Source organism: Balearica regulorum, chromosome 18 (genome assembly GCF_011004875.1).
Source record: "Balearica regulorum gibbericeps isolate bBalReg1 chromosome 18, bBalReg1.pri, whole genome shotgun sequence".
Taxonomy (NCBI): domain Eukaryota; kingdom Metazoa; phylum Chordata; class Aves; order Gruiformes; family Gruidae; genus Balearica; species Balearica regulorum.
The window spans coordinates 1153330-1180654 of NC_046201.1; the positions used below are offsets into that span (position 1 = coordinate 1153330).

The 27325-nt window shown below is 48.5% G+C and overlaps 1 protein-coding gene across 5 annotated transcripts in view; it reads left to right on the forward strand.

Annotated features, from left to right (window-relative positions):
- Positions 1 to 27325, forward strand: part of RPTOR (regulatory associated protein of MTOR complex 1) — a 150025-nt gene that overhangs the window by 119369 nt on the left and 3331 nt on the right. For 3 of the 5 annotated variants that reach the window (XM_075771018.1, XM_075771020.1, XM_075771023.1), the window contains 10 exons: positions 5317 to 5422; positions 7540 to 7654; positions 8156 to 8280; positions 9553 to 9657; positions 13665 to 13712; positions 20336 to 20442; positions 23200 to 23327; positions 23413 to 23499; positions 26102 to 26218; positions 26816 to 26945. In XM_075771018.1, the coding sequence (XP_075627133.1) occupies positions 5317 to 5422; positions 7540 to 7654; positions 8156 to 8280; positions 9553 to 9657; positions 13665 to 13712; positions 20336 to 20442; positions 23200 to 23327; positions 23413 to 23499; positions 26102 to 26218; positions 26816 to 26945 (1068 nt within the window). The remainder of the gene's footprint in view (positions 1 to 5316; positions 5423 to 7539; positions 7655 to 8155; positions 8281 to 9552; positions 9658 to 13664; positions 13713 to 20335; positions 20443 to 23199; positions 23328 to 23412; positions 23500 to 26101; positions 26219 to 26815; positions 26946 to 27325) is intronic. The other 2 variants (XM_075771019.1, XM_075771022.1) reach the window with 1 other exon arrangement.

Sequence of the window (27325 nt, forward strand, 5' to 3'; positions counted from 1 at the left end):
TACGGGCACCCTCTGTAGACACCTTTCACTTAAAAAGGAGAAAGGGATAGTGACCTGACATCACCCTGACTGCATGGGGGAAATTTTGTAAGCATCATTGTTGTGTTTTATGGTTTTTTTTTAAAAAAAAGTTCTGTTATGGCAAAGAATGAGGGTGGTAATGAGAAATCTCCACTGAGACTTCTTTAGAAGTGAGTGTGTTCTGGTAACTAAGTTGGCTTTACGTGAAGTGAGAGATATGCCGAAGCCTTGTTCTAGGAAAAAACCGAAACACAGCTCTTAAGAGATGGGCAGAGATCATCAGTGACTGGAAACAGAAACCGTTAAATTCCCAGAATCTTTTAGCTAGAGATCAGGTTTCAATTTGAAGTATGAAGTAGAAACAAGCAGTAAATCTCAGCTTATTATAAGCAAACACGGTAAGGCAAGCCTCCAGGTACCTGGGGAGTCAAGCAGCCCAACCGAACAGAACTTCCAGCTTAATTTCTTGGAGGTGTTGCAATTCCTGTGAATAATAATGCACAGTCGGCATTAATGCCATTACCTGAGCAACTCCACAGCTGTTGTTTGTATCCAACCACTGATATTTAAAGCTTAATAATGAAGAAACTGTACATTTTATGTGTATTTTTATGTGCTGTCTCATCCAAGAGTTGCCACTGAGCCATCCATTGCCTCTCCTTCCAGTCTTTAGGCACGTTAAATCGGTTGATGATGAGGTGAGGTAATTGCCCCCAAGTTTAAGGGTACCAGAAAACTAGTTACCTGGCGGCAGGGTTCCGTGTAGCTTTGATTCCTTTAGAGTCACCAGGAGGAAAGACTGGATGGTAAAGTGGTTGCCTGGTGCTTCCTCAGCTCCTAGTGAAATTCTCTTTCTTCTGGTATCGTTAGCAGAATAACTCATTAGGACGTGCGTCTGGCCTGTGGGGCTTGGTCGCTTGGTCAAGCTTTAGACCAGGGTTTTCTCTCGTCAAGATGAGTTTTGGTGTCTTCATTCAAGTCCAGAAGACAGTACAAGAGGAGGAGGAGGAGGATGTTCCATCTCTTAGTTCTTATTAAAAACATTTGTATTAAAAACATTTCTAAGGAAAGCTTTTCCCAGTGAAGAGGGGCGTCTTTATTAATAAAATAAATCATGGCAGAGCCAACCAAAGGCAGGTTCAGTGCGTAGATGGGGAGCTTGGGGGGTGTGTGTGTATGGGTTTAGTACTTCATGTGCATAAAATAAAGAAAATTAGGGGAGGAAACTAAAACTGTGGAGCATTCCTGTAGTAATTCAGAGAAGCCAGGGAGGGGGAGTGATGGAAATTGGGGGCTCCCCTGCACCCCAGTGAGTCCCGGCGTGTTTGGTGTCTCACTATGAGCGTTAAGGTGCTGCAGACTGTGCCCCTGTGCATTCCACGCCTGCGCTGGTCTGTCTCCAGCTTTGACGTGCGTGGCAGGAGTAGCACCATGTAGGACAGTGATAATTTCCTATCCTTTCCTTTCTAATAGTTTCCTAAGTGTTTTCATTTGGAAATACTCGCTGGCTGGGGTTTTCTGAGCACGGACCATCCTCAACAGCAATGTTTTACCTAAAATTTGAGCAAAACAAACTGTGTTTTCTAATAAAACAAGGAAGAGAGTTGATTTTCCCCGTTACTTCCGTAAAGCAGCTTTAAAAGGCTGAGTGGAGGGTTTCTGCAGCAAAAATTGCATGTTATGCTGTACTAAGAGGGAATTAAACATATCTTTGTAGTGAGAGTGGGTGGCGTGTGTGCAAGGGACGGGGAGAAGTCACTCCACGAGAACTTTGGCGTTTCTGGATTGCTGCTCGTGTAATCAGGCAGGACGGGCCGTCCAGTAACTCGGGTCTTGGCTGAGTTTCCGCAGAGCGCTCCTTTCCTGGAACCGCGTCCTGCAGCACCGAGGAACACGCAGCCCTGGCTGGTGGCTGCTGTCTTTTGGGAGCTCCAGCCTCATGAAAAAGGCAAAGAGTAAAGTCTACCAAGTACTGATGGAAGAAGATGATGCTGATGTTTAATTCCAATGCTTCATTTGGAGATGCTGCCTACCGTTATAAACGGGGAAAGAGAACTGTTTCTGTGATGAATAAACATAAAATGACTGTGAGTGCATCTTAGTCATATTTAATTTATGATTTTAGTTTTGCTTCATAGGCCTTGCTCTGAGAATGCTTTCACTGGAAACATTGAAGGATTAATTTCCAGTGTAAATCACTGGCTCAGTTTCAAGCCATCATACCGAATTTGATTTATTGATTATCTAATCAAATGAACGGAGAAAGAAAATACTGCATTGTGAATTCTCAGTGCACCAGGAAAAACAGATACCTACCCTAGCTCTCATTTCTACAGAAGTCCTTCCTCTTCCTGAAAACTCTCGTGGCAAAGGCTGTTCTGCTAACCACAGGCGGCCTTGGACTGAGCGGCACAGGAAAGCCGTGTTGCCAGCTGTCAGGAAGCCCTGAGTCAAGGAGAGCGGGAGTCAGCATCTGTTATTTCCAGGATTGGCAGAACATGCAGGCAGGAGCTGCTGAGGATCCTGGAAGGTGAGAATTACATAAGGAATCCTTCCTGATCAATCCCCGCTTTAACTTCAGCGCTGTGTCTTGGCCGTCGTTCAAAGTCCTGGTAGAGAAGTGAGCCTTCCGTGGAACTGCTGCGGTAACGTTAACCAGGGAAAAATCTGTATTTACTACTGGAGCCGTCTGCTGAATCTGCCCTGCTCCCCGCCAAACGCCGACGTCCCTGACGAGAGGGAGAGACAGTGTTAAAGAAGAAAAACTTCGTTGGCTTTCAGATGACACCGCTTGGTGGGAGGTTTCGGAGTTGTAATTGGTTTCTGTCTGAGCAGAAGCTCAGAGATGTTCGGAATCGGTGGTGTGTCATGATCCTCATCGTGCAGCCCTACTTGTGACTCCACGGTCCTCTGGGAGCTCTGCCTGGAGAGCTGAGCAACAGCCAAAACCGGGCTGCTGGTTACTGAAATGACTTTCTGGTGCTTAAATGGGAGCTGGCTGGGAGGGAGACAAGACATGAATGATGAGCCTAAATAGTTCTTTTGAATTATAATTTCTGATTTTCCAGCCAGCAGCAGCTGGGCTGAAGGTCGTGGCTCTCTGCTGCACGCACATCCTGATGTTCTCCCGTCCTTGTTTGTCACCAGAAGGTCCCTCGCGACGTGTTCTGTGGGGTTCACATTTCCACAGCTTATTGCTCCCTCCTGACCAGATCATCCGTACCGCTCTGTCCTGCACGGAGGGAAGGGCTGTTGTTGATGCAGTGATGGTCTGAGGGCTCGGCCGGTCAAACCTCCTGTTTAGCCACAGCACAGTAATTGCCCCTGTCACACGGAACTGAACTAGCACGGAGCGTCTCTGCTAGGTTAGTTATTTACAACACTTTTTAAGGGTAAGCTGAGCTCCGCAGGGTTTGTTTCATTAGTGTCTAGGGACTGTATCCTGAGAGGTCTCGTTATGGGAGGAATCTTTACTACGGATATCAGATGATAAAAACAACTGCCTGCTCAGGCTCCTTGGAAGAGTGAAGTTATTTTTCTTCAGACCTGAAAAGCCCAGCAACTCCTTTAATCTGATGTTCTTTATCTGCTAGAGTGAAGAGCGCTCTGCTCAGCTGCATAACTGCGCACTTAGTCCTAAACTCTGAAAGCCGCTGGGTGCCTGTAGGAGAATTTACCATTCTGCTCATTCCTTCTCTTCCCCTGGCCCATTAGGTCTTCCTTTAATTTATTCCCAGAGAAGCTGGATTTTCATTAAGGTGTAGGTATAATCTCTCCGCTCTCAAATCTTCTTTGATACATTTTATCTTAGGTTTGTTTATTGCTTTACATTATTGGTCATTTGTCATTGCCTTCCTAATAGATGCTGTATGCTTGAAAAATTGAAATAGTAGTGCTGCTTTTTTTTTTTTTTTTCCAGGAGGAAATGTGGAGGGTGGGTTTCTTATTTTTTATTTATTTTAAAGAAGTAGAAATTCAGCTCAGTAATAGTTATTTTCCACAGTATAGTGCATTTTGGAGACAGTATCTAGTGACAGACGATTTAAATACTTGTTCATTCAGGAAAAAAGTGTGTGTTTATGTGGAAGGAGTTGAAGGTCTCTGTCTTTTCTGTCTCCCTTCTCCGAGAGTCACTCCTTTTGCAGCAGCCATCGTTGCCTTCATCAGAAGCAGCTAGGTTAGAGTGCTGTGGCTCCGCTCCTTGATAGATCCGAGGGTGTTTATAGAGCGGTGGTGCTACTAGTCTTGGAGCATTTTTTAAGCATTAAATAAAAGACACATCACATGCAACTCCCGCAGTGGTTTTGGGGATGAGATCACATGCCTTTATTCCTTTGATCCTGTACTTTGACTCAGGGCAGGAGCACCCATGGTCTCTGCCAGTCGCTGGGAGCAGCACCGGGACATCGAGCCCCCGGCCGGAGCTGCCGGTTCCGCTGGTGCAGAATCCAGAACTGGCCTTCTGGCTGGATTTTGCGGGAAGGCTGTGGTAGTGTGCCGAGCCCTGGAGCTGTGGGGTGGGAATAAATGTAGTAAAATAGGTCAGAGTGGCTGTGTACTGCGCCGGGGCCTCTCCCCCATTTCGGGTGGAAGTGTGTGTGTGATCAGACCAAGGTGACACGGGGGCATCATTTTCTTGCAACCAATTCTGGTATGGGAAACCGGAACAGTTGCCATTACTAGTAAATGTGATGTTGGTGGCATGAGCGTCTCGGGGATTGGAGAAGAAAGTAATGCCTTTTCTGGCCTGCAGTCCTGCATTGGCAATGAAAGGAGGATTTTAATGTGTCCTGAGCTTTCTGTCTGTATCGGAACTGTGTTCTCTCGTTAATCTCGGGATTGCCACGTGATGCTGGAAGGTGCTAAGCGGAGTGATCTGCATTGCACTGAAACTGGGCTTGCGTTGTTTCGGGAGGAAAGGAGTTACAGGGAGTTACTGGTTTGGTAGAACGAGGTTCCTTGCCCACCCTGCGTGCGCGGGAAAGTGGTGGGTGACCTGCGTGTGCGCGGCTCTGCAGGACCCCACGGCATTCCCTTTGGAGAAAAGTGAAATATAGGATGGCAGAAGGAAAAGAGGAAGAGGTTACAGGTGGTGGGGAAGATTTGGATCAGAAAGGTGCTCCAGTATTTAATGACGTAACATCCCATGAGCTCCTCCGTTTACTGCCTGAAGCTGGAGACCCTAAAGAATTTGAGCCTGACACGCGTGTGCATGAGTGTGTGTTACAATGGTAATTCGTGCAGTTTTGACGGTTGCTGTTCTTTTGTGTTGTGAACATGTTGATACACCAAAAGATCCCAGAAGAGCATGACCTGGAGAGCCAGATTCGCAAGGAGCGGGAGTGGCGGTTTCTGCGCAATGCTCGTGTCAGGAAGCAAGCCCAGAAGATCATCCAGAAGGGTGAGTGATTCCCCTCTTGCCCACACTGCAGGCAGCTTCCTCGAGCTCCAAGCACCACGCTGAGCTATAAACCCCCCATTAATGGTGACCCCACGCTGCCCCGCACACTGGCAAGGAGCCTGCTCTCCCTCCCGTGCGCAGGCGAGGCGGCAGGACCTTGTTCTGCTCTGCGGTGCTGTGCAGCAGTGACTTGCCTTCCCCTTCTCAGCTGCTGGGTCTGTGCAGTGGCTCATAAAGCGACCGCTTTAGATGTCAAATGTCTGCCTTCCCCTTTGAAACTGAACTCCAGCGCTGTTAGAAAATGACGTGGCCCATCACAAGTGGAGTGCTCAGCCGGAGCGTAGCACCAGGCTGTAACCTGTTGAGTCCAGCGCGGGAGTGGAGGAGCTGAAGAGTAACGACTTCTTTGAAGGAGGAGAGAGCTTGCCACAAGAGCAGGCTTCCCCGCTTACGGGAATTGACAGCACATCCGATTTTCGGTGCAGTGTTGGCTCCCGGCCCCCTCAGCTGGTGGGCAGCGGCTGAGCTCTCCAGCCCTCCGTGAGAGCCAGAGCAGCCGGCGTGAGATCGATAATGCAGAGGTCCTTAACAACGCTATTGATTTACCATTTGGGCTTTTCCACCCCATCCTGTAAAGTTCAGATGGATGTCGTAGTTTAGGTTGGTAAAGGGATGGAAGGCAGAATATTGTAGGATAAATTTCAGGGCTGCAGTCTGGGTAGGAAGGCTCAGACGGTGTTTGATGTGGTCAGACGCCGTTTGGATGGCCAGTCATGGCAAACCGGCCCTGCCGAGCTGCCGGACGTGTCCTCCGGATGCTCAGAGGATATCTCAGCGGTGTCCTTCCCGTTCTCCGCTCTGCTGAACTCTGTAAATGATTGCTTACTCCTTATATCCCGTTACATTTTTAATACTTGTATGTGTGTGTGGCTTTATGTATGCTTACACGTTTCCCTCTCGTGCCTCAGGTTCGTGTTTCGTTAGCGTGCGCTCTCCAGAAAGCTGATACGCTGGTTTTTATGACTCGTTGTGCCTCTACGAGGCAGCGCTTGGGCTGGAATTCCTTTAGCACAGGAATTGATTCGAATATAGCGGAGCCCCACGAAGTGCCCTCAGGAACCTGCATTCTTCAGTGGCGTGCCTTGAGCAGCCGAGCCTGGGGAGCGGCATTGGGAGGGGGGCTCTTCTCGGCGTCCTCCTGGGAGCGCCCCGGGGCAGGACCCCACGGGTGGGTGCTGTTCTCCCCCGGGGCGCTCACCGAGGCACGCAGAGCTGGAAATAAGGATCCTCCTGCATGAAGAGCTGCCCCAGGCTCTGCCTCCACCTCATCCTCTGGAGGTTTGCTGGGCTCCAGTCGGTGCAGTGAGCAGCTTAATGTCGTGAAACTGCAGAATACCATAAAGCAGAGCAATACAGAAATGAAACCGGAGCCCAGGAGATGGCTTGGGAGACCTTTTTGAATACAAAGAAGGGGATTTTTCATGCTTGCCTGAAGAAGTTAAATCTTTTTCTAGACAGTGTTCATATTTGGTTGCTTGACCTGAGCAACTAAAATGCCTGTATTCATTAAAAAAAAATGAAAATGTGAAATATTAAAAGGAATTAAAATAGACTTACAATCTTTTAATGAAAATTAGATTAAATGGATGCATTCTAAAACAAACTAGAGCTGAGTAAATGTCTCCTGGGCTTACGGTTTTGCGTGATGAATTCATACTGTGCCGAAAAATTGCAGTGTCAGGGGTACCAAAACTGTTTGTGATTAGCAAACTGTTCTGAAGAAAAGATGGGAAAGGTCTTTAACCATCATTTAAATGTCTCCATGGAAAATATATTTTTCATTTGCAAATTAACCTAAAATTTAAAAGAACTGAAATGGAAGATTAAATAAATAATCCACAAGCTAAAATGAAATACTGTATTTTAAATTGAAAAAAAAAGTTTCCTCTTTTTTTTAATTTTGAAAACATAATGTTGATTTTTCTGCCAACACAAACTGGTATTTCTCTGGGGAGGCAGAGGAGAGTGGTGCCGTGTGGAGGGAGCAGGGGGGATCCGAGCCCCTTCCCTCGGGACGTGCCCAGGCACCGAGCCGCAGCTGCCTCCTGTCCCCGCAGGTATCTCCCGGCTGGATGATCAGATCTTCCTCAACAGGAACCCGGGCGTCCCCTCCGTGGTGAAGTTCCACCCGTTCACGCCCTGCATCGCCGTAGCCGACAAAGACAGCATCTGGTAAGCGTTTCCCCGGGTCTCCGAAGCTCTCGCTGCCCTGCCGCACCGAGCGCCTGTGGTCGGGTTCAGAGCGACACGTCCCGGAGCGCGTACAGGTTATTGCGGGGTAGCAGTGCCGTACATTGTTCCTTTTGTTTTCCCTGCTCCCCTCCGTGGCCAACCTTCCCCCTCTGAGGGCAGGGGGACGGGGCAGAGTCCCCCCAGAGCTCAGCGCCGTAGCTGTAAGTGTTGCACCGAGTCCTTTGCTCTGGGAAGTGCTGGGTTGGAGGGCTGCAAGTGAATCCCGACATTTCTAATAGTTACTTACAATGGGGCTTTTATCCTATTTCTTTTGCAGAAGATTGACATACATTGTTAATAAAATTATGCCAAATAACAAAGGAGAAAAACAAATTGAATTGGTATCCAGTGTATAATTTTTAGTTTCGCTGTAATGAGTAGATCTCTTTATAGCTTGCACAGAGAACCAAGAACTGACGTGATATTTTTTTCCTCCCACAGTTTTTGGGACTGGGAAAAAGGAGAAAAGTTGGACTATTTCCACAACGGAAACCCTCGATACACCAGGATCACAGCAATGGAGTACCTGAATGGACAGGACTGCTCCTTGCTGCTGACTGCTACAGGTAAATAACATATTTTCCCCCATATGAGGGCAAGACTGTGGCGCCTTGACAGAATTCAACTCTGTGTGAGCAGTTCTGGTCCTCTTGCTCTCCCCTCGGTGAATTTGGCCCAGCCTGAGCTTTCCCTCCCCGGGGGCTCGCCTGCCTGGTCTCAGCTGAGCAGGCATTTCCAGGATCAGACCTGAAAGCTGTTTCTGGCAGTACTGAAATACCTCAACTGCTTAAGTAGGCGCTGCAAAGGTTCTCAAATGACTAACAAATCAATCACTTGCTGAAACTATTTCCAGTCACAGCTTTGTTCCATCATTCCGAGTCTTTACCTGTCGTTGCAAGTTCACAGTCACCTCCTCCTGTGCAGTACCTCGGCAATGTGATGCTGGCTAAAAGCTGCTGTCCAGAGCTGAAATCGTGCTGCAAACAAAGTGGAAAAAATCAAATTCTGTTACTTAGCTGTTTTAAGTCTAGAGCAGGCAGGGCTTATTTTAAGCACTAAACTTCTCAAGTAGTTTGGAGTTTCTCTCCAGTCCCTATATCTCACCCAGGGGAAGCAGTTCTCTAGGATGCCCTGTTGCAGCACCTAAGGTAGCGTGAAGAGCTCTTTCCCATTCATTGGTCTGTAAAGCTGTGAGTACGATCTGTTTCTCTCCCCAGGAGCCATTCTAAACCTGTCAGTCTAAGTGTTTTCAATAGCTTTTCAAACTTCGTGCTGAAACGTACAGGTTGGGTATAATTAAGAGAGGTGGAAGAGGAGCTGAGAGGGCCTTTAGGACATTTTCCTTTCAATTTATTGATTCTTAGCACAAAAGTTTCACAGATGGGGAACAAATTGAAAAATACACAATGTTCTTGAAAGATTTGCTGCTGATGGGCTGGGCTTTGATTCAGCTGCTTCTATGGGGTTGTATTTTGTGTTTAGTAGGGTACTTTTGTGGCTCTCGGCACCAACAGCAAGGAGGACAGAGACGAATCCTACAGAAAATGAATGGGTCAAAGAAATGGAGCGACATCTAATGTCAGGTGTTATTCGAGGGAAGGAGAAAAGCTCTTCCAGAACAGTTCCCGGTAGAATGATGCTTTAGGTTTCATGGTTGTGAGATTAGAGAGGAAAAACAACTCTAATAAAAGGGATTAAGTTCAAGTGACACTCTCAGTTTTGGAGTTTGTGTGACTACAGTTCTGCTTCTCTTCGTCCTTTGTTGTGCACGAGTCATTATGAGCATTGCATCGGCAATGACGTTGCATTGCATTCTCTTTTTTTCTGTGCTCCCCAAGATGATGGTGCCATCAGGGTGTGGAAGAACTTTGCAGACCTGGAAAAGAACCCGGAGATGGTAACTGCTTGGCAAGGGCTGTCAGACATGCTGCCAACTACACGAGGTGGGTCCCACTAAGTTTTGTTGGCGACGGGGGAATAATTTGTGATGGTAGGGTTTTTTCTAGGGATGGGGACAATAAAACGGGTTTCTCATCTTCAGCCGTCGGTAACATCCTTGTTCAACAGTCTCTGCCTTCTAGAACAGCCTTTTGCCAGGTCTTGGTGAGGAATTACTTTTCCAGTTCTCACAAAACAAACCGACAAAACCGAAAGCCCAACACGGCAACCTCACACATGTACTGAAGAACAACCAGAGCAGCCTCTTGCTGGGCAGCAGAAGGGTACAAACTCCTTGTCCTTTCCAAGCTTCACAGCAGCTGGCTTGCCCAGGCGTCCCTCTTAACTGTGTTCCTAAGGAGAGAGCTGTAGAACAACGGTGGAACTGGGCACTGCTCTGCTCCGTGCTCGTCGTGGCAGGAGGTTATTCTTCTCCTTTGGGTGGGAGAGCAGCTCACATATTGCCTTTTCCTTCTGATGGGCCGCTCAGCCTTTGCACAGCTTTGCATGTTGCACCTGTGACCTCCCTTAGCCTGAGCTCAAATTTTGGCAATTATTCTTCGCTGTTTATTGTGGGTCAGGAGGTGGCAAGAGAATATGCAATCTAAATCTGATGCGTGCAGAAGGACAGCACAGTTAGACATTGGCCTGCTTAGAATATTAGAAAAGTTGGATGGAAAAAGCTGTAAAAAGGAGCCCTGGCATCCAGCCATGCCCAGGGTGAGACCAGGAGACCGGTTTGAGTAACCCTGAGGTCTGGTTTAGGACATTAAAGGAGGTGGGTGTTTCATCTTTCTGAGACCTGGTAAAGTACTAAAGCTCTAATGGTGATTTTTCTGTGGCTTGAATATTTTAAATCAAGGCTACAAGTTTTTCTAAATGTGCGGTAGTTCAATCAGCACTTGTGGGATTGATGCAGGAATTGCTGGGTGAGGCTCCCTGGCTTGTGCTATGCAGGAGGTCAGACGAGATGACCGTCGTAATTCATCCTGACCTTAAAATCTGACAGTTCTCATTTCCGAGCTGATGTGGTTCATCACAGGAGTCTGACGCAGCTCTTTGAGCTATTCATTGGATTTCACTACTGCTGCCTTGTTGAGCTCATATCAACTATGTTTTTCTTAACACCTCGTGGTTTGTCTCTGGTGTTTTAGGAAAGAGGAACTGTAATTGAGGTAACTTTAGGCTCTGTGCCTCGCTGCAGCATGTGCACAAAACTGATTATAAGCTGCTGGAAGTTTGCAGCATACTGTGAAAATTGCCATGGTCAAAACCTGCTCTTTGCAGAGATGTCAGGAAAAGCAGAAGGAAAACGGTGATAATGCACCGAGTGGTGCAAGGCCTGGATCTCCTTGATGCAAAATGTCCAGTAGTCACCTCTAGTTGCCCTTTGTAGTGTCATCCGGTTGGTCCCTATTTTTCTTGTCAACACCAGCTTTCCTGAAGGGGGCTGATTAATGTTTACCATCCCTGGATTCAGGATCTTCCTTCCTTGGTGCTGGTAACGGACTTGCCCAAACAACGGGGAATTCCCCCAGGCTGCTCCGATCTTCAGCCTCTTGCTGCATCACCGGTCATGTTCGGGAGGATGCTGACAGCTGCCGACGGGACTCCTGCGGGCTGATTCCGTTTTCCTGCCTTGCTTTCCACATGCCCCTTACCAAGACATTTGCTGGTTGTGCCTTTCTCTCTTTAATACAGCAGAAAGGATGTTAGCATCGATGGCTGACATTGCAAAATAGGTTGAGAGCTGAGGCGAGAGATGATTTAGCTCTAAGAGTCGAATGATTTCACTTGCCAAAACAGGAGTGTTGAAACTTCCAAGCCTGTTCTCTTCAAGATTTTTTTTTTTCTTTATCTTTTTCTTTCCCGTATGGTCTTAGGAAACCTGGGTCCTGTTTTCTTTGCCTCCCACCTTTGGAACAACAGAATTAGGTTCAGAAAAAGAGGACAGATTTCTCTGTGGAGAGAGAAATAAATGTAGTCACTTCAAAAGAGCTATGTGGATCAAGTCCCCTTGGAAATGAGACTCCCTTGAACAGTTATCTTTTGCTGCCAAGACCGTAGTTGTGGTCCAGCACTGGCTCATAAAACTGAAGATGTGTCTTTGAAGCTGCAGAGCTCAGGAGTTTTACTGGAGTTTGTTTGCTCCTGCTATTGATTTCCTTCTCTCCTCTCCCACCCTTTTCCCCCGTGTCATAGTCATCTGTGAATTTAATAGCTTTCTTGACAGCAACCAGAATACTGACTTTTCTGGGCAGTTTTCCCACTTATAAAAGGAGAGAGGAATATGCAATACATACATACGTCCTTTGGAAGCTTGGAAAGCATCCCCGGGTTGTCAGAGTAGTGGGAGGTCGACAGTCAGGTCCTCCGGGGCTGCCTGAGAGCGGGAGCAGATCAGAGTGAGCCACAGAACTTAAACTTTTCCACTCTGTAAAGGACGTGTTTGTGTTGTGCAGCCCAAGGTAAGAGAAGTGAGCTGATACGGCCAAGTTAGTGTGTTAAACTTGGCCCCAGTTCGTTGCTCTGAATAGTTGACTTGAGACTCAGGGTAGGTGAGTCTTAATTTAAACACAGGCAAACTGCTGTGTGGGCACCCTCTCTTTTCCCCACGTACGATCCGTTGATTTCGATCCTGTTTGGATCTGTACTCATGATGCACCAAGAAAGTCTCTCTCAGTCGAAATTGGGGTGTGTAAAGCAGCAGCGGTACCAGGTGCTCCAGCATAAGGCAGCGGCTGGGAATCCCCAGCGTGGGAGATGGAGGGGGCTGAGAGAAAGGCAGAACGCCTGCTAATAGCTTAGTGTTTCAAAAGATGGAGGAAAACCTTAGCGTTTCTATTGAGCAGCGTAGGAAGAGTGTAAATCTGACGTGCTCCGAAGCTGTGATTTCTCAGCAGGAGGCATTGGGAATTCTGGTTATTTCTATAGAAAAGGGTGTTGAGGGCTGCGGGTTGTGTGAGCGCTGCGTGCTCGCAGAGCAGCACAGACCCGTTGCCTGGTGTCTGCACGATGGCCAGGTTTGGAGCCACTCGGAGCTGGCACCGCCGGGTCGTGGCGTGCCCGGGCTGTCTCCTACAGCAAGTGGCTGTGCTCATGCTTCTGAACAAAACCGCCACGTTTTGTATTGTTTCTTTGTGACAAAGGGAATCAAGCCATGATCCCCTGGTCAGAATGGCTTTGCCCTTTAAAGCAGTACAGTTCTGGAATTCGGGAAAATACCAAAGTGTGCCCAGCTGCCTCACGATTACCAGACACTGCTCGGCTGTTCCTGCCCGGCTCCTCGGGTGCTGCCGCAATGCCCGCGTTGTTCTCCCTTCTCCAGTCCAGCCAGGGGAACCAAAGGGACCGAGGGGCTCAGCCCCGTCTCTTCCTGAATACCTGGAGCTCCCTGTGATTTTCCAGGGTTGTCCCAAGGTGCTTCTCACTTCCCCGATTGCTGCCGTGCTGTCTTATCACCTAATGGCTTGAAACTTGCCTGTGGCTAACCTAAGGGTTGTTTAAATAGAGCACCCAGAAGTTGTTTGCGCTCTCTGTGTGCCGGTTAGCTATCCCCCGAGGTGCGGGGCAGAGGAGCCCCCGGCACAGCACCCTCGCTGCGGGGAGCCCAGACCTTCCGCGGCAAAAGCCTCGTGTTCTGTGCTTGAGTTGTTTGGATTTCCGTCTGTCACCTCCTGATGCATTTTACTTCAGAACAGGGAGCAGATCGTGCAAAGGATAGTCTCCTTGTTCAAGAAGAAATGTCAAATCTGTGCTGTTGTCAGCCAGCCAGAATACTCGCTTCACACATGACAAGTGCCACCGTTGATGGCTTCCCAGGGAATGCTGTGATCGAACTAGTGCCTGCTCTCTGGATGGAGGCATGTGCTGCTCTTGGTGCTTCTGCTTCTCTTTTATGTGCTTTCCTTTAATTTGAGTTGCTTTCTCTAATCCTTTTTTAAGATTTGTTTTTGCTCTGGCTAACCAACTTACTCTTAGCGTCAACCCCTTAATCCCTGTCTTCTCACAGGTCTGGCCCGAAGGGTTTCAATCTATCTTGACAGAAGTAAACAGGGAGGTGAGTGCTTTCTTTCCTGTTACCTACCATCAGCTGGGGTGGGAAGGACCTTCTCCTCTGCTTCGGGTCGGTTGGCTGGTTGGTTGGACTTTTGTCATTGTTTGAATGACTGCTGGGTCCTTGTGGTTCCTGGAAAGCTTTGCTGCTTCTCCCTCTCCCGTTCCTTGCCTTGTGCTGTGTCCGTAACAGCCGTGAGAAGTGCAGGGAGGGTGTCCGTGCTCTCTAGGTAAGCGCAGCCAGCCGCTGCGAAAAGGGCATCTTTGTGTCAGTGAGCTTTCCGCAGTGAGAGGAGGTTTGGGTGGGATGTACAAGTCTCTCCTTTCAGGAAGGTTTCAGAGCATCCCTGGACAAAAGGGTTTGAATGACAGGTTCCAAACCTGAACCGCCGTTCAGCTAATGTGGATTTTACTGGGGTTCATTTGTAATACGCTGTTGCTATAAAGATCGTCTGGAAAGGAGAAGCTGATGAATCTTTCCCAGGAGGCATAGAATAGTGGACTTTTGGCAAGGCTATGCCCAATAAATTTTACAAATTCTGTTCTTTCACGTGGAAGGAAGGTAAATGAACTCCCCACCTCCATCTGTAGAAGCCAGGACTGCGCAGTGCCTGCAGTGCTCTGGAGCCTGGCCCCCTCCTCTGCCGCCGAGGTCCTCGGGGGAAACAGATGCCTAATGCGTCAGGGCATCTTTGTGTGTACGCACGTCCACGGGGGTTAATGTTGACGTAGTCATCTTGGGTTATTCATCAATTATTAATATTTGCTGACTGATAAGAGCTGCATGTGTCTGTAACGATTAATAGGACGAAGATGATTGCAGTGGGGTGTGATTCGGAGCTCTTTAGCTCGAGGTCTTTGCAAATCTCTCTCTCGCTGTTCAGAGCCAGAGCACTGGGATGGAAGTCAGCAAAGCTGATGTGTTGCTGTTAGCTGCCTGGCTCTGCATTTCACTCAAAATTCCGCTGGCAAACGGAAAGGCTAAAATTAGCAAGACTTGGCTGCGGGGAATTCCTCACTCAGTAAACTGGGTGTCCAAAGGGTTTGAGGAAATAGCAGCCACTCCCTGGCTGGATCAATACCGCCGATGCCAGGCGATCGCCCTCTGTCCCCAGCACACAAATAACTGAATCAATAAAAAGCATTCACCAGCATTTTCTGGCCAGGTGTTCTCCTAGTGAAAAGTGCAGCAAAAGGATTCCTTCTCTCCAACTGAAGAAGTCTTAAAAAATGTATAAGATTAGCTATTTGCTTGACAGAAAAAAACGTTGGCAACGTTTAGATAAAATATACCGGTCAGTAAAGCACAGAAAATCTGTTCTCATTGCCTAGGCTTCTGTGAGGGACTTTTACCCAAAGAAAGATTGGGGACTGTCTCTTTGTTCTCGCATCGCTGGGTGCTGGTTGTGGGCAGGATCCCCAGGCACCGCTGCGTTGCAGATCAGTGGCAACTCAGAGCAAGACCAATGGCCTCGTGGTCCAGGTCACATCAGGCCACCGTGCAGGTCGGCCCGGGAATCCCCGAGGTTGGTGTGAGCACGGAGCAGAGCTGCAGCCGGCACGTTCAGCGCCGTGAAGGCTGCTGCGCTTGCAGGAGCCTGGCGATGGATTGGTGTGACCCTCTGCCCGGGCTGCTTCACCTCCGGCTCCGTCAGGGCTCTCTTGGGGCGCCTCGGCACAGCGCTGCATTGCCTCCCCTCGGCATCATCGCTGAACGGGCCGTACGAAGGAGACGGTGTTAACGAGAGAATGTACGTCCGACCTGTGCTCACCTCTATCCGTCGCTGCCTCTGGGGGTTGTTGGTGTTGATACGTAAACAGCCGTAATCTGTCTTACCTCGAGAAAATTTACGCTGATGCCAAGCAAGAAAAAATAAACACATCCGTGCCAGCTCCCTGCTTCCCGCCTGCTCTCCTGCGGCTTCCGAAACAAAGCGAAAGACGTCAAATACCTGCTCTGCAGAAAACCCGGACCTCGGCCTCTGGAGGCTCTGCTCTGCTTTGAATATTGCTGACTGCTGGCAGGCAGCGATCCAGGGGGGAGAGGGGGGAGAGGCAGCCTCGGGGCGGTCTTAGAAATAAAAATTAGCAGCTTACTGGAAGGGAAGTTTCCAGGGGAGCTGCCGGGCCCTTGAGGTGCGTGGGGCAGAGAGGAGCCTTGGCAGAGGGAAGGCTCCAGCCTGCAGAAGGAGCTGATCAAATGATCAAACTCAAACAGAGCTTATACTGGAGAACAGGAAGGAGAGAGAAAAGTATAGTGGGGCTTCCCGCATCTCCCCGGGGTGGTATCTTCTCCTTTAGGAATAAGAAGTTTGGTAGAAGCACTTTATTTCTGGTCAGATTTTTTTTTATGGCAATAAAATAATTGGAGAAATTGCAGCTCCAGGGGTTTGTGTTCTTTTAATTGGATTCCCAGGATCACAGCTACTCTTCTCCCTCGCTGCGCTCAGTCCTTGGCATAAGACGAGTGACACTTTTTGAAAGGATGTTGTAGAAGTGAGTGATGAGCGAGGTCATACAACCCTCCCACCGCTTCCTGGAAATTAAAACAGTGATGTACCGCATTGCTCAACCAGGAGGGCCCATGACTAAAAATTGTGAGTCGGAATCCGAGATGCTCTTATATTGTGTTCTATGTAGGTATTCCTGATTTCATTGAAATGCCAAGTACAGGTTGGCCACGTTCCAGTGACATTAAAAATAAGTGTAGACACTCAGAATGCAGCTGCTTTCAACACTAGTGTTATTTATTGAAGTTTATACAAGGAACTATCCCATCCAAATATCTGTTGCTCAGGGGGAATCCTGAGGGAACAGCCATAGGAAGTTACAGCTTCAAGATGTACACATACATATGGCTGTTGCGATGTGTTCCCTTGTATATAAACTTGCAGCATGCAGAACTGTAAGTATTTGTGTTGGGTTTTTTTTTTTGAGTCTTTAACAACCCAAAACAAAATACAAAATTCAGAAAAAAACCCCACAAACCTTTAAAAATTTATTTTCTCGAACTGTGGAAGATTTGTTGCTCATTATCTGAGAACATAACATTCCTTACAGGAAAATTTCATCTTTCTTGACTAACGATGCATTAAAAGAAGCGCCTTGCTGGGATGCCCGTTTCTGCAATTCCTTGGCTTCTGAGAGTACCACAGTTTCACTGCTGGCCTTTCTCAGACGGTTGCATTGGTGTCACGGCATTGCCCCCGTTTGCTTCGTTTCTGTAAGTAGGTGGGAGCTTGGAAATAAGTATTTTGGAGGTGGTGCAAGACCTGGCTACGTGGCGCAGGCGCGGAGCTGAGCGCCATGGGTTTGCAGAGTGCGTTACCTTTTTGCCAGAATGAGATGCCAAACCTGCAGGCCAAAACACAGCAGGCGACCTGCCGTCTCAGCGGTGACATCCTGGAGAAGGACCTGTTAATTAAAAAGGAAATGACAATTAGTTTTAAGTCCCACGTTTGCTTCTCATCCCAAAATACTAGGAATTTAACACTGTATACTAGGAATTTAATACTGTATCATTTCCACCATGAAAACGTTTGCCCACACACAGAGATATGCTCAGCTATTTGTGTCTCATTTCGTACTGCGAGTGTCATCTTTGAATTTACCATTTCACCGTCAGAGGAAGCCTTCCTTCCCTGCAACGTGCTTGCGAACAACTTTATGTACAGAGGCTTTTCTTCTTTTCAGACACATTTGAATCCTGGTTTAGCGTTTCCAGTCACATCCTGGGCTCCCCTTTCCCCCTTTCCTTCACCTGCTGCTTTGCCAGGGCATCGCCTGGGCTGCAGCAGGAGCAGACGCCCGGGGCTGGGCACAGGAACCACCTCTGCAGCCGGGACCTGGCGCCGTTCCGGGCCGCAGATGGAGCCGGCCCCATCTCCCAGCGGGAAGGTGCCGGGAGTTCTCCTCAGCTGCAGTTTTTATACAAATTTTCTGTGACTTCTGATGCCTGCGCTGTGTGACGCAATGCGAGCATCATCCTGCGCTGGGGCTGCCTAGCCCACCCGCGAGCACTGCACATCGGGAGCAGCACGCGTGGTATTTCGTATTCTCTGGAGAGGGTAAGGTGGCTGATGAAAGGGAAGATCCCTTGTTGTGGGAGGATCAAACTGCTGCACCTGCCTCTCCCAGAGAGCAGAGGTTATCCCTTACACGGACTGTTTAGGTTTTATAGGAAAGGCAGAGGCTGCATGGACTGCTTGAAGACCATGAGCCGCACGGTGCACCGACATCGTCCCTCTCCTTCCTTTCCGCCTGCGGGCTCTGTCAGCTCCTGCTCCGGGCTGAACCCTTGGCCTTTCTGTCTGGTCACTTCTCGTGGGATTGCTCTGTACCATTTTACATGGAGCAAAAACCCCTCTGGAGCTTCTTCCCTCAGTGAAACTTTCTAGATGGTGTTGCTGAACATCCTCAGCGCTTGAATTCCCGACAGATGTACCAAGACAAGCACCGAAACCAGCAGCCATCGCTCTCAATTCACCGTCTCTCTCACTCTCCACAGAAAAGACACCTGGGACCGCAGCAGCCTGGGGACTTGCTACCAACCAGACTGGAGAAGAACATTGTCTTCAAACTGGGGAATGTAACTGGAAAATTGGGAGCTTCCAAACTGCCTAAGAGCACATTGCCTACTTAACTCCATCAGCGATGGTAATGGCGATATCTATCTCAGCCTGCCAGGTTTATCTTGTCACATGGGCCATAAACAAGATGACAAATGAAAACACTTCAGTGATGTTTATCATCTAAATCACTGCCTGCTTGTTTGCCTCGGATCTCTAGCAGCCCTCCGAGCTGCCAGGCAATCTGAAGTAACAATCAATTGGACTCACGAGATAAAGACACAAGCTCTCAGCTTAGCTGCGAGTCCTGAATTTCCTGCGGTAAGATGACGGACTGTCAATAACCGTCAGTAATCTTCTCAGTGGTGTGCAGCAAGATCAGGAAACGGCTTGGGTGCAATACTTAGAAAGGGGAGACGGGCAAAATATTTTATCCGGATCTGTGCAAAACAAGGTCACTTCATCGTCTTTGAAGAAAACACGATGTTTATAGGATGCCTCTGTGGTTTCCTTTGTGCCCTGTAAAGGTGTTTGGTCTGGTAAAAAGTACTTACGGCCCTTTGATGACAAAGAGCATGTTGGGGTAGGTTTACATTTCCTGCGGGGGCTAATTCCCAGCAGTAAATCGAGACGAACTCACCTCCGTACCTTCTGGGCAAGTTGTGCACTTGTCCCTTGAGTGTCTGCGGAGTGGGAATGCAGGAATCCCGCTGGAGGCGGCGGCGGGGGGCTCGAGGCAGGAGCCCGCAGTCCTGATGCGCTGCGGAGTGCTGTCTGACTCCGGGTTCCACGCCGTTATAAAATACGTCTCGGCACCAGCGTCTGGGTTTGGTGGGGACGAGAGGGTGAACCGCTGCCCTGCGAGGCAAGGACGCTGCTCCTGCCTCTGCCCGCGGAGATGGACACGAACGCGAAAACGGGAGCTCTTGTCTGGTTCCCTCGTGTAGCGCTCCTGGGGGGTTGGTTTGTGGTTTTAATGTATGAATAAGAGTCTCCCTGGAAAACCCATAGATTTGGGGTTGGTCAGCCTGAAAAAGCAGGTTGCAGCAGAAAAAGCAAAAGATAATTGGTGTACAGCTCAGGATTTGTTCCTCAGAGATTTCCCCTACCGCATCAGGGGTTTCACAGCCAGCCGTTTCCCGATACCTGGGTTGTTCTGACGCTGGTGTGCTCCGTGCTTAGGAGAGCCGGTCACTCCGTGGCTTTTGGACACCTTGTTCCCCCGGCTGGGAAGGGAGGTGACGTACACTTACTCTGCTCTGGAAGTTGCCGTACCGGCCCAGTCGGTGAGTTGGTGCAGCCTGCCGACCTGCCCAAGAGCGGGTGCCCATGGCAGGTGTTCGGGGGATAGAAAATCCCTTGTAATTCTCTTACAGCACAAGGGGGACATTTTTCTGAACTTCACCCGGCAATCAGTTTATGCCCTCAAAGATGAGGAGCCGAAAGCTCTCATAAATGTATTTTAGCTAGTGTAATTGCAGAACGTTCCCTTCCTTGTCTGTCTGTAGAGCAAATTGGTTTTTACTCCTACCAAGCTGTTTAATTCAATCTCTTGCAGCAATGACTTTGCTGTTCCTTGTTTAGAAACATCTCCCCTTAGCCACGTATTTCTATTAGAACGAGGAATCATGATAGTCCAGAGGCTCTCAGCTCTTGCTGCGTGAGATGTCACCAGTTTAGTCTACTTCAGTCATCATTTAATCCAGTGTTCTCATGAACTGGGGGGTAATTTATTAGGATTCCCTTAGAAGTCCGCAGCAGCTTGGCAGCGTCCCTGGAAGTTTGTACTCACCCACCCGTAGGGACCATCTCATCTCAGCTTTTCTAAGCACTTCAGCCAGACAAGAGGTCAAAGACATGTTTTGGGCTCAAATCCAGGACCAGCTGATTTGATCCCATTTGGAGGATGTATGGATGTGTGTGTATGTAGTTTTAAATTTCCTCTAATAACGACTGTTTCTGTAGCATGAGGTCATGAAAGCTGCTGTTCTAATTAGCGCAGCTCTGCCTGTGCTGATGCAGATATTAATTTTCACGCCCTGCCTGTGTTTTGCCTTAGGAGCAGGAATGGTAGTCGACTGGGAACAAGAAACCGGGCTCCTGATGACATCGGGAGATGTGAGGATAATCCGGATCTGGGACACAGATCGGGAAATGAAAGTACAGGTAACATCTGCGTGTTTGTCCCGTTCGCCTTTCCTACACAACACGTCCCCGGCTGTGAGTTACCCCGTGCGCAGCCGAAGCATCTGAGACTCCTCTGAAGAGCTGGCAGGTTCTGGAGCTTCTGCTTCCCTGCCGAAGAGTCACGTTAGCAGATAAATAAAATACACAGATAGCGAGCGTGTCCTTTCCTGGAAGCTGCTGTTGCTGTTCTGGGCAGTGTGCCACGGTGTTTGGGAAAGGTGAGGCTGTGAATTCCAGAGGCAGGCACCAGGATGCAGGTAGGGTTTCCTATTAGCATTTAACTGAAATAGTGTAAAGATTCTTGGGGAAATGTGGTGAGTCGGGTCGGTGGTGGAGCGTTCGGACTTAGTGCTGCCATCTCCACTCCTCCGGGACGCACAGAGAGCTGATTACAGAGCAGCGCTGCCCTCGTACCGACCAGCCGCAGGTCTGGTTTCAGGGAAGCTGCATCCACAGAGAGAGCACTGAGGTACCTGCTCAGGACCTGGGCAGCACGAAGCACCGTTCCAGTCGTACGGAACTTTCTGCGCAGCGTAGCGGGGCAAAGACGCTGCAAGCGTTCATGTTGATTGTCATCAAATGGAAGTTTCTCAGGAATGACAAGGAGAAGCAGCTCATCTGTGAGAATGGAGTCACCATGCTGGAGAAAAAAGGAAGACTAGTTTTCAAAGCTTCTAGAAATTAATTACCCTTGGATGAACATTAATTACGACACTTTGACCCTGCAATGCAGGATAATTAAGCCTATGTTAATCTTAATTACTTTCACGTATTATTTTTTCTATGTAAATTAGGGAACAGCAAGATTCAGGAGGTGAAAGTCTTTTAAATGATGATGATTAATGATTGCACTGAAAGTATCTGAAACCATGTTGTTTCTTTTTTAATTGCAAAGATCGGTTGCATTGAAATTCAAGTGATTGAGACTTCCTGACTCAGTAACACCAGAAAAGTGAAATTCAGCACAAAGAGTGGCAAAACTGTGTAAGCCAGGCTAATAAAGGTGCCTTCCCACTTTTTTGAACTACAAAAAGCATACCTCTGGAAGCACTTGGGATGTAGCTGAAGAAGCAAATACTTCATTTTCACTTCTGCTGATTGTTCCTGCTTCAAAGACGGGATCTGGGCTCAGGCAGTCAGGAGAGCGGCTGAGAACAGCCCCCGAGGTCGGTGCCTCGAGCCAGCAGCTTCTCCGCTCCGCTGAGGCTGTGAATAGCAGCTGGGAAAGGTGAATGTGCACAGAAGCAAAAATAGGATCCAAGTGTGAAATTAGCTCATGCGTTTCTAATGCACCTCCTGATCGTTATCCTGCTTTTTTCAGTGCTGCTTAGGTTTTTTTAGCTGTTTTAACTGATATTCCTCATACCAGGCGTAGATATCATTCCAAGCAATTCTTTTGCTTATAGCCGGTAAAAAGGGGGAAAGTCGCAGCGTTAGAGGAAGAGCGCACACCGTGTTCCCAGCACAGCTGTCCTTGCAAGCTCCAGCCTTCTTTTTCCATGTCATCTTTAACACACAGAGTGCCTGGCGTGTAATGAGATAACCCGACTGTACTGCCACGTGTCCCAGAGCGGGGGTGATAGGTGGCACAGCACTGGCTCACTGTATCTTGCGTAAGCGATTCTCCGGGGCTGTGTTGTAGTTGGGCAGCTCGTTGTGTTGTCCGAGGCTTCCGTGCCCGCTCGGACGTTGTTCGGGAGCGTCGGAGCCGCCTCGCTGCCTGGGCTGGCCGCGGCGAAGAGGAAGGTCAGGCTCAGTCTGCTCGGTTCAGCCATTTGCAGCCACTGCCGAGGCTCTGCAGGAGTGTAACGGCGATCCTCGTGATGAAAGGAGGAAGAGAGCTAAGTGTTTAAAAAGTAAAATAAAAAGAAAGTGAAAGAAATGGACTTAGTTAATGATAACCAGAGCCATTCTGGGTAAAAGGAACTACCTACTGGTAAAACCGTTTTATTGTTTCCAGGGGCCCAGTGTGGTTTTTGTCTGGCACAGACAAGAAACCAAAAAAGCTTATTTTACAAGAGGCATTTCAATAACCTCCTGGAACTCACTTGAGTGTTGGGTTGGTGCACAAAAAGGGCTCACACCTTGCAGCTTTGTGCCCGTTTTTGCATGGCTGGTATTACCTGTAGCATCCTGTAGGTTTGGGGCTGTGTATGCCATCCTGAGTTTCTGCTTTCTGCAGGTACATTTGTCTTGTGTGACTCTTCTCCCCCAAACGTACCCTGGCCCTCCTGCCGTTCTAATGGCATTTGCCACTTGTACACAACAAAAGTGGTTTATGGAAAAATAACTCCTCTGGCCATTTCTTTGAACTACTTTGATATTCTTAGTAGCAAATGATACTAACTCCTCCTTCCTAGAAAAGACCTTGCCTTCATTTTGGTTTATAAAGCTGAATGATTTGCAAAAGCTGGTTTTGCTGGAATTCCTCCTCCAGGCCTGGCTCTTAGGGTCGGTCTGTGGGACTTGTGGCTCCAACACGTGGCAGCGGCGTGACCATCCTCTGCAGGGTCACCGCTCCCTCGTTTCTGGCCACATCCCGAAGGAAACCTTCGCACCGATGCAGTGTCAGTGTTCTGGGTGGCTGGAGGAAATCTTGGCTTCGTTTTGAACTGATTTACAGGACGGGGAAAGGATGAGGAGGAGGACACAGGGTCCATCTGGTTTAGGACCTTGACTAAGTGACCTGAAGACACATCAAAGTCTCAGCTTGGCTTTCGTGTGCTTTCTCCCTAGGATATCCCCACCGGAGCCGACAGCTGTGTGACCAGCCTCTCGTGCGATTCTCATCGTTCCTTAATTGTGGCGGGGCTGGGGGACGGCTCCATCCGCGTGTTCGACAGGAGGATGGCTCTGAGTGAATGGTAACTGCCCGTCCTCCCCAGGCTCGGTGGGATCCGCGCGGTCCCTCCTCCTCCCCTTCAAAACGTCTCTCTGCTTGTTCCTCAGCCGTGTCATGACCTACCGAGAGCACACGGCCTGGGTGGTGAAAGCATACTTGCAGAAACATCCTGAAGGCAACATCATGAGTGTCAGGTAAAAAGATTTTACCATTTGAGCTGTTTTCTCTTAAATGGAGTTTGCTTTTCTATTTCAAATCTACCCCTGGTATGTCAAGAGCTAGGAGCGTAAAGCTCTTTAGTTTGATATTTGCTCCCGTAATTAACTCCTGCTCCAAACTTGGTGGAGAGAAGGCAAAAAAGCGATGGGAAGCTCTCCTTGGAAGCCTGTTAGTGAGGTTTGAGAGCAAACAAGAAGGCGTCTTTGCTGAAATCCCTGTCACGAGGCGTGTGAGGGAGGAATCGAGTGAACCAGAAACCGAAGCTAGATACAGCATGTCTTACGGTTGTTGTTCTTGATTGCCAACATCTCCGTGGGGTCATTTGAGAGAGAACACGAGAAGGAAGGTTGATGTTGCATCTGTTGGGCATATTGCTGTGCAGGATTACTTTGCTGTCTAGCAATTTTCTACACATAAATCTGTTTCTGCTGCCTTGTAAATACTGCGGAGAGAGCAGCATATACTTATTTGGCCATTAAAGAACAGCAGAATGTAATTTATTGTCACAAAGCCACTGTTTGCACACAAAGAGGCTCTTTTTCTTGATTACAAAGTGAAAACAAAACGTAATTTTCTGGGATTCAGAACATTCCTGAGATGGGGGATGGGCCAGCAAAAATGTATTAAGATTTTCAGAAAGGGGATTATGTGATGCAGCTGCCAGATTCGTCGAGCTCACGTATTAGAGTTTTTAATCTTCCTTTCCATAATCTTCAGCAATCCCAGGGGTCAGGCCTGTGCGCTTGGCCAGCCCGGCTCTGAGCGCTCGTTTTCTCCCCTCCTCGGTGCCCTTCTCGGCACGTGGTGCTTTCTCTCGGGATTGGAGAGCTTTGAGAAGATGCCGTACTTCAAAGGACAGGTCTGGGCGCAGCCCAGAGGAACTCGGTTTGGTGAGACAAGCCACCTCGCGCTCAGTTTCTCCCAGTTCACTCTCTTCAGTTGACAGCAAGATCCAAGAAAAACAGCTGTTAGGATGTAGCGAGGTCTTGGTACAACTATTTCCCGAAAAACTTGAAGGTGCCGCGTGGCTCGCGCAGCGGTTCTCTGAGCCACAGCAACGCGTTTTCTCTGGACCAGAGGCAGGAGTTGGGAACGCAGGACCGGTGACTCCGAGCCGGATCCCGCAGCTCGGCATTGCCCGGCGCCGGTTCACCACGTGAGGTTGTGTTCAGCCGCTTGCATCTACGTGCTAGTGCCGCCTCGGTGCTTCTAATTAACCGTCAGGTCTGCTGTTATCGGGCTGACAGCCTTGCTGGAAAAGGTCCTTGGACACCTCCTGAATATCCTGGTTTAGCAGCGTGGCTGCTGCTGACTGTTGTAGTTCGACTGGGCTGTGTTTTCCTATGCAGTCCCTCATCACAGAACTTCGCTTCCATTTTAAAGCTCTTGCGTGGTCTCCTAATACATTCAGGACCATTTTCAAGTCTTATTAAGGTTCAAAGCTTTAAATGACTTTGCTGTATATTTCATCTCTCTCAAACAATATTTCCGTCTAGTCTTCAGGATCTAAATCAACCTCAAGTTTAATTTGTCTTGAATTTAATTATGTTACAGCTGGAGTTGCAGCTTCTTATAATGATAGAAGTGATCCTGTATAACAGCCTTTTGATCAGTATTAGATGTTCCAGAGGTATAAAGAAACCGAAGGCAATATGCTTCTCCATGCTTCCGTTGTTCTTAACTCAATAGGGTGATTCACAGTCGTACGGCCATCAGTGACTTGTAAAAAAAATAACACTTTAAAAGTCGTGGTGCCAAAAGCATTACTTCTGCTGGCAGCAGAATAAAGTTAGATGAGTTGATTTTGAATTTAGTTTCCATAAGAGACTTTTCTGTTTGTCTTTCTGTACTTCAGTTGACCAGTGTCCCAGAAGGAGCTCAGAAGAGCAGATGTACCATAGCAAAATCTTCAGTCCTCACTTCCAGGGCTGTAGGAAGACATGCACCCTCTTCACATCGAACAGACGTGATTCCACTGATGTATTTCAGAGAGATCACTTAACAAAAAGAAATGATTTGTGTTTGAAAGATGCTTGATCTGCTAAGTGCAGTATCTTGCCACTGTTGCTTTCCCCACCCTCTCTCCCCTGATAAAGTCCATGAGTAGGATTGACACATCCTGAGCAGGTTTGTTACACCTGGTCCACAGCGTACTTGGGACAGCAGGACTTGTGCGTCCGTGTCCAGACATTGGCATCATGGACGGTGCCAGCAGATCCCATCTGCTTGGAGATTTCTAATACCGTTTCCTGCTGTGCAAAGGAGAAGGAGTGTGGGTCTGACATGCAGCTTGGTATATTGAGTGTGACATAGCAGTAAGGCACTTACTCGGCGATGAGCTGTAAGCGATTAAAGTAATAATGGATCATTCCTGAGGGCAGAGCTGTTTGCTCTTAATGTGTACCAAATGTAAGTGACATCAGTGGGAATCGGGCCGTACTGATGGAGAAGGCAAGGTGCGCGTTGGATTTTCTGACCGAGGCGGTCAGCTCACAGGCAGACACACGGCTCGATTCCCTGGGGCTTTAGGATCTGCTTTGGGTGCAGCCTGACGTTGTGAAACTCGTGTGTTGGCAGTGTGAACGGAGATGTGCGGTTCTTTGACCCCCGGATGCCAGAGTCCATGAAGGTCCTGCAGATAGTCAAAGGGCTGACGGCCCTTGACATTCACCCGCAAGCCAACCTCTTCGCGTGGTAAGTTCTAGTTCCATCTCCTGCATCCCTGGCGCCGACAGAGAGGACGATTTGTCTCTGCAGACATCGTTCATGGTGTTTTGTTGGTTTTGTTGTTTGTTTTAGCCTCACCACAACAGTGCAGCTTCTTTCCCATGGTCGCAGCTCAGGAATTTTATCCCTTGCACACATTAGTGACACCTCTGCACTGGTGACTTAATGTGATGGTATACAGTTTTACGCTCCTACGTCAAATCCCCATTCAAAGTCAGCATCTGTATTTTTAGGCTCTGAGTGGGGACCAGCAATGGCTCCACAGCCACGTACGCTGGAGGTTGTGGGGGATCCGCTCTCAGTGCGCGTGTGCATCAGCTCTTCGTGTTTCTGGCTCGGTCCTGCAGCGTAACAGGTAGCTGCGGTTCAAGGCTTGCTGTAGGTAGCTCTGCACTCAGGTTGCCATGGCACAGTTACAGTCAGCCCCCCCACTGTTGCAAGAACTCATCGCACACTAGTCTGATGAACCGCTCAGTCCACACAGTGAAAAGGGGGCTGTACGTGCCGATATTGTTGTTACCACAGCGTTCTCGGTGACACCGTGTTCTCTTGATTCCCTTCCAGCGGCTCAATGAATCAGTTCACTGCGATCTACAACGGAAACGGGGAGCTGATCAACAATATCAAATACTACGATGGTTTTATGGGACAAAGAGTTGGAGCCATCAGCTGCCTGGCTTTCCATCCTCACTGGGTCTGTAGTCTCTCTCTCTTTTTGGATATGCTGTTCCCATTCCTGCCTGTCGCTCTGGGACCGCAGCTCTGTGCTTCTTGCCACAGAAGTTGTGAATTTGCCTGGAGCTCACTGGAGAGGTGCCGCCTCTCAATTCCAGCACGCAAAATTGTATGTGCTTCTTGCAGACGGTAGGCTCACCCCTGTGTCTCTGGGGCTGCTTTTACGTAAGGCTTTAGTAAGACCTGATGCTGTGCAGGAGAAAAACTGTATGTCAGAAAAATGAGAGAACTGCAAAAATTAAAGGCAGAAGCTGATAAAGTCTAGAATGAATCAGAGTAACAAGGAAATTTCAGAATATGTCACAGCTGAGGTGGCTCTGCAGTAGTCGTTAGAGGTTG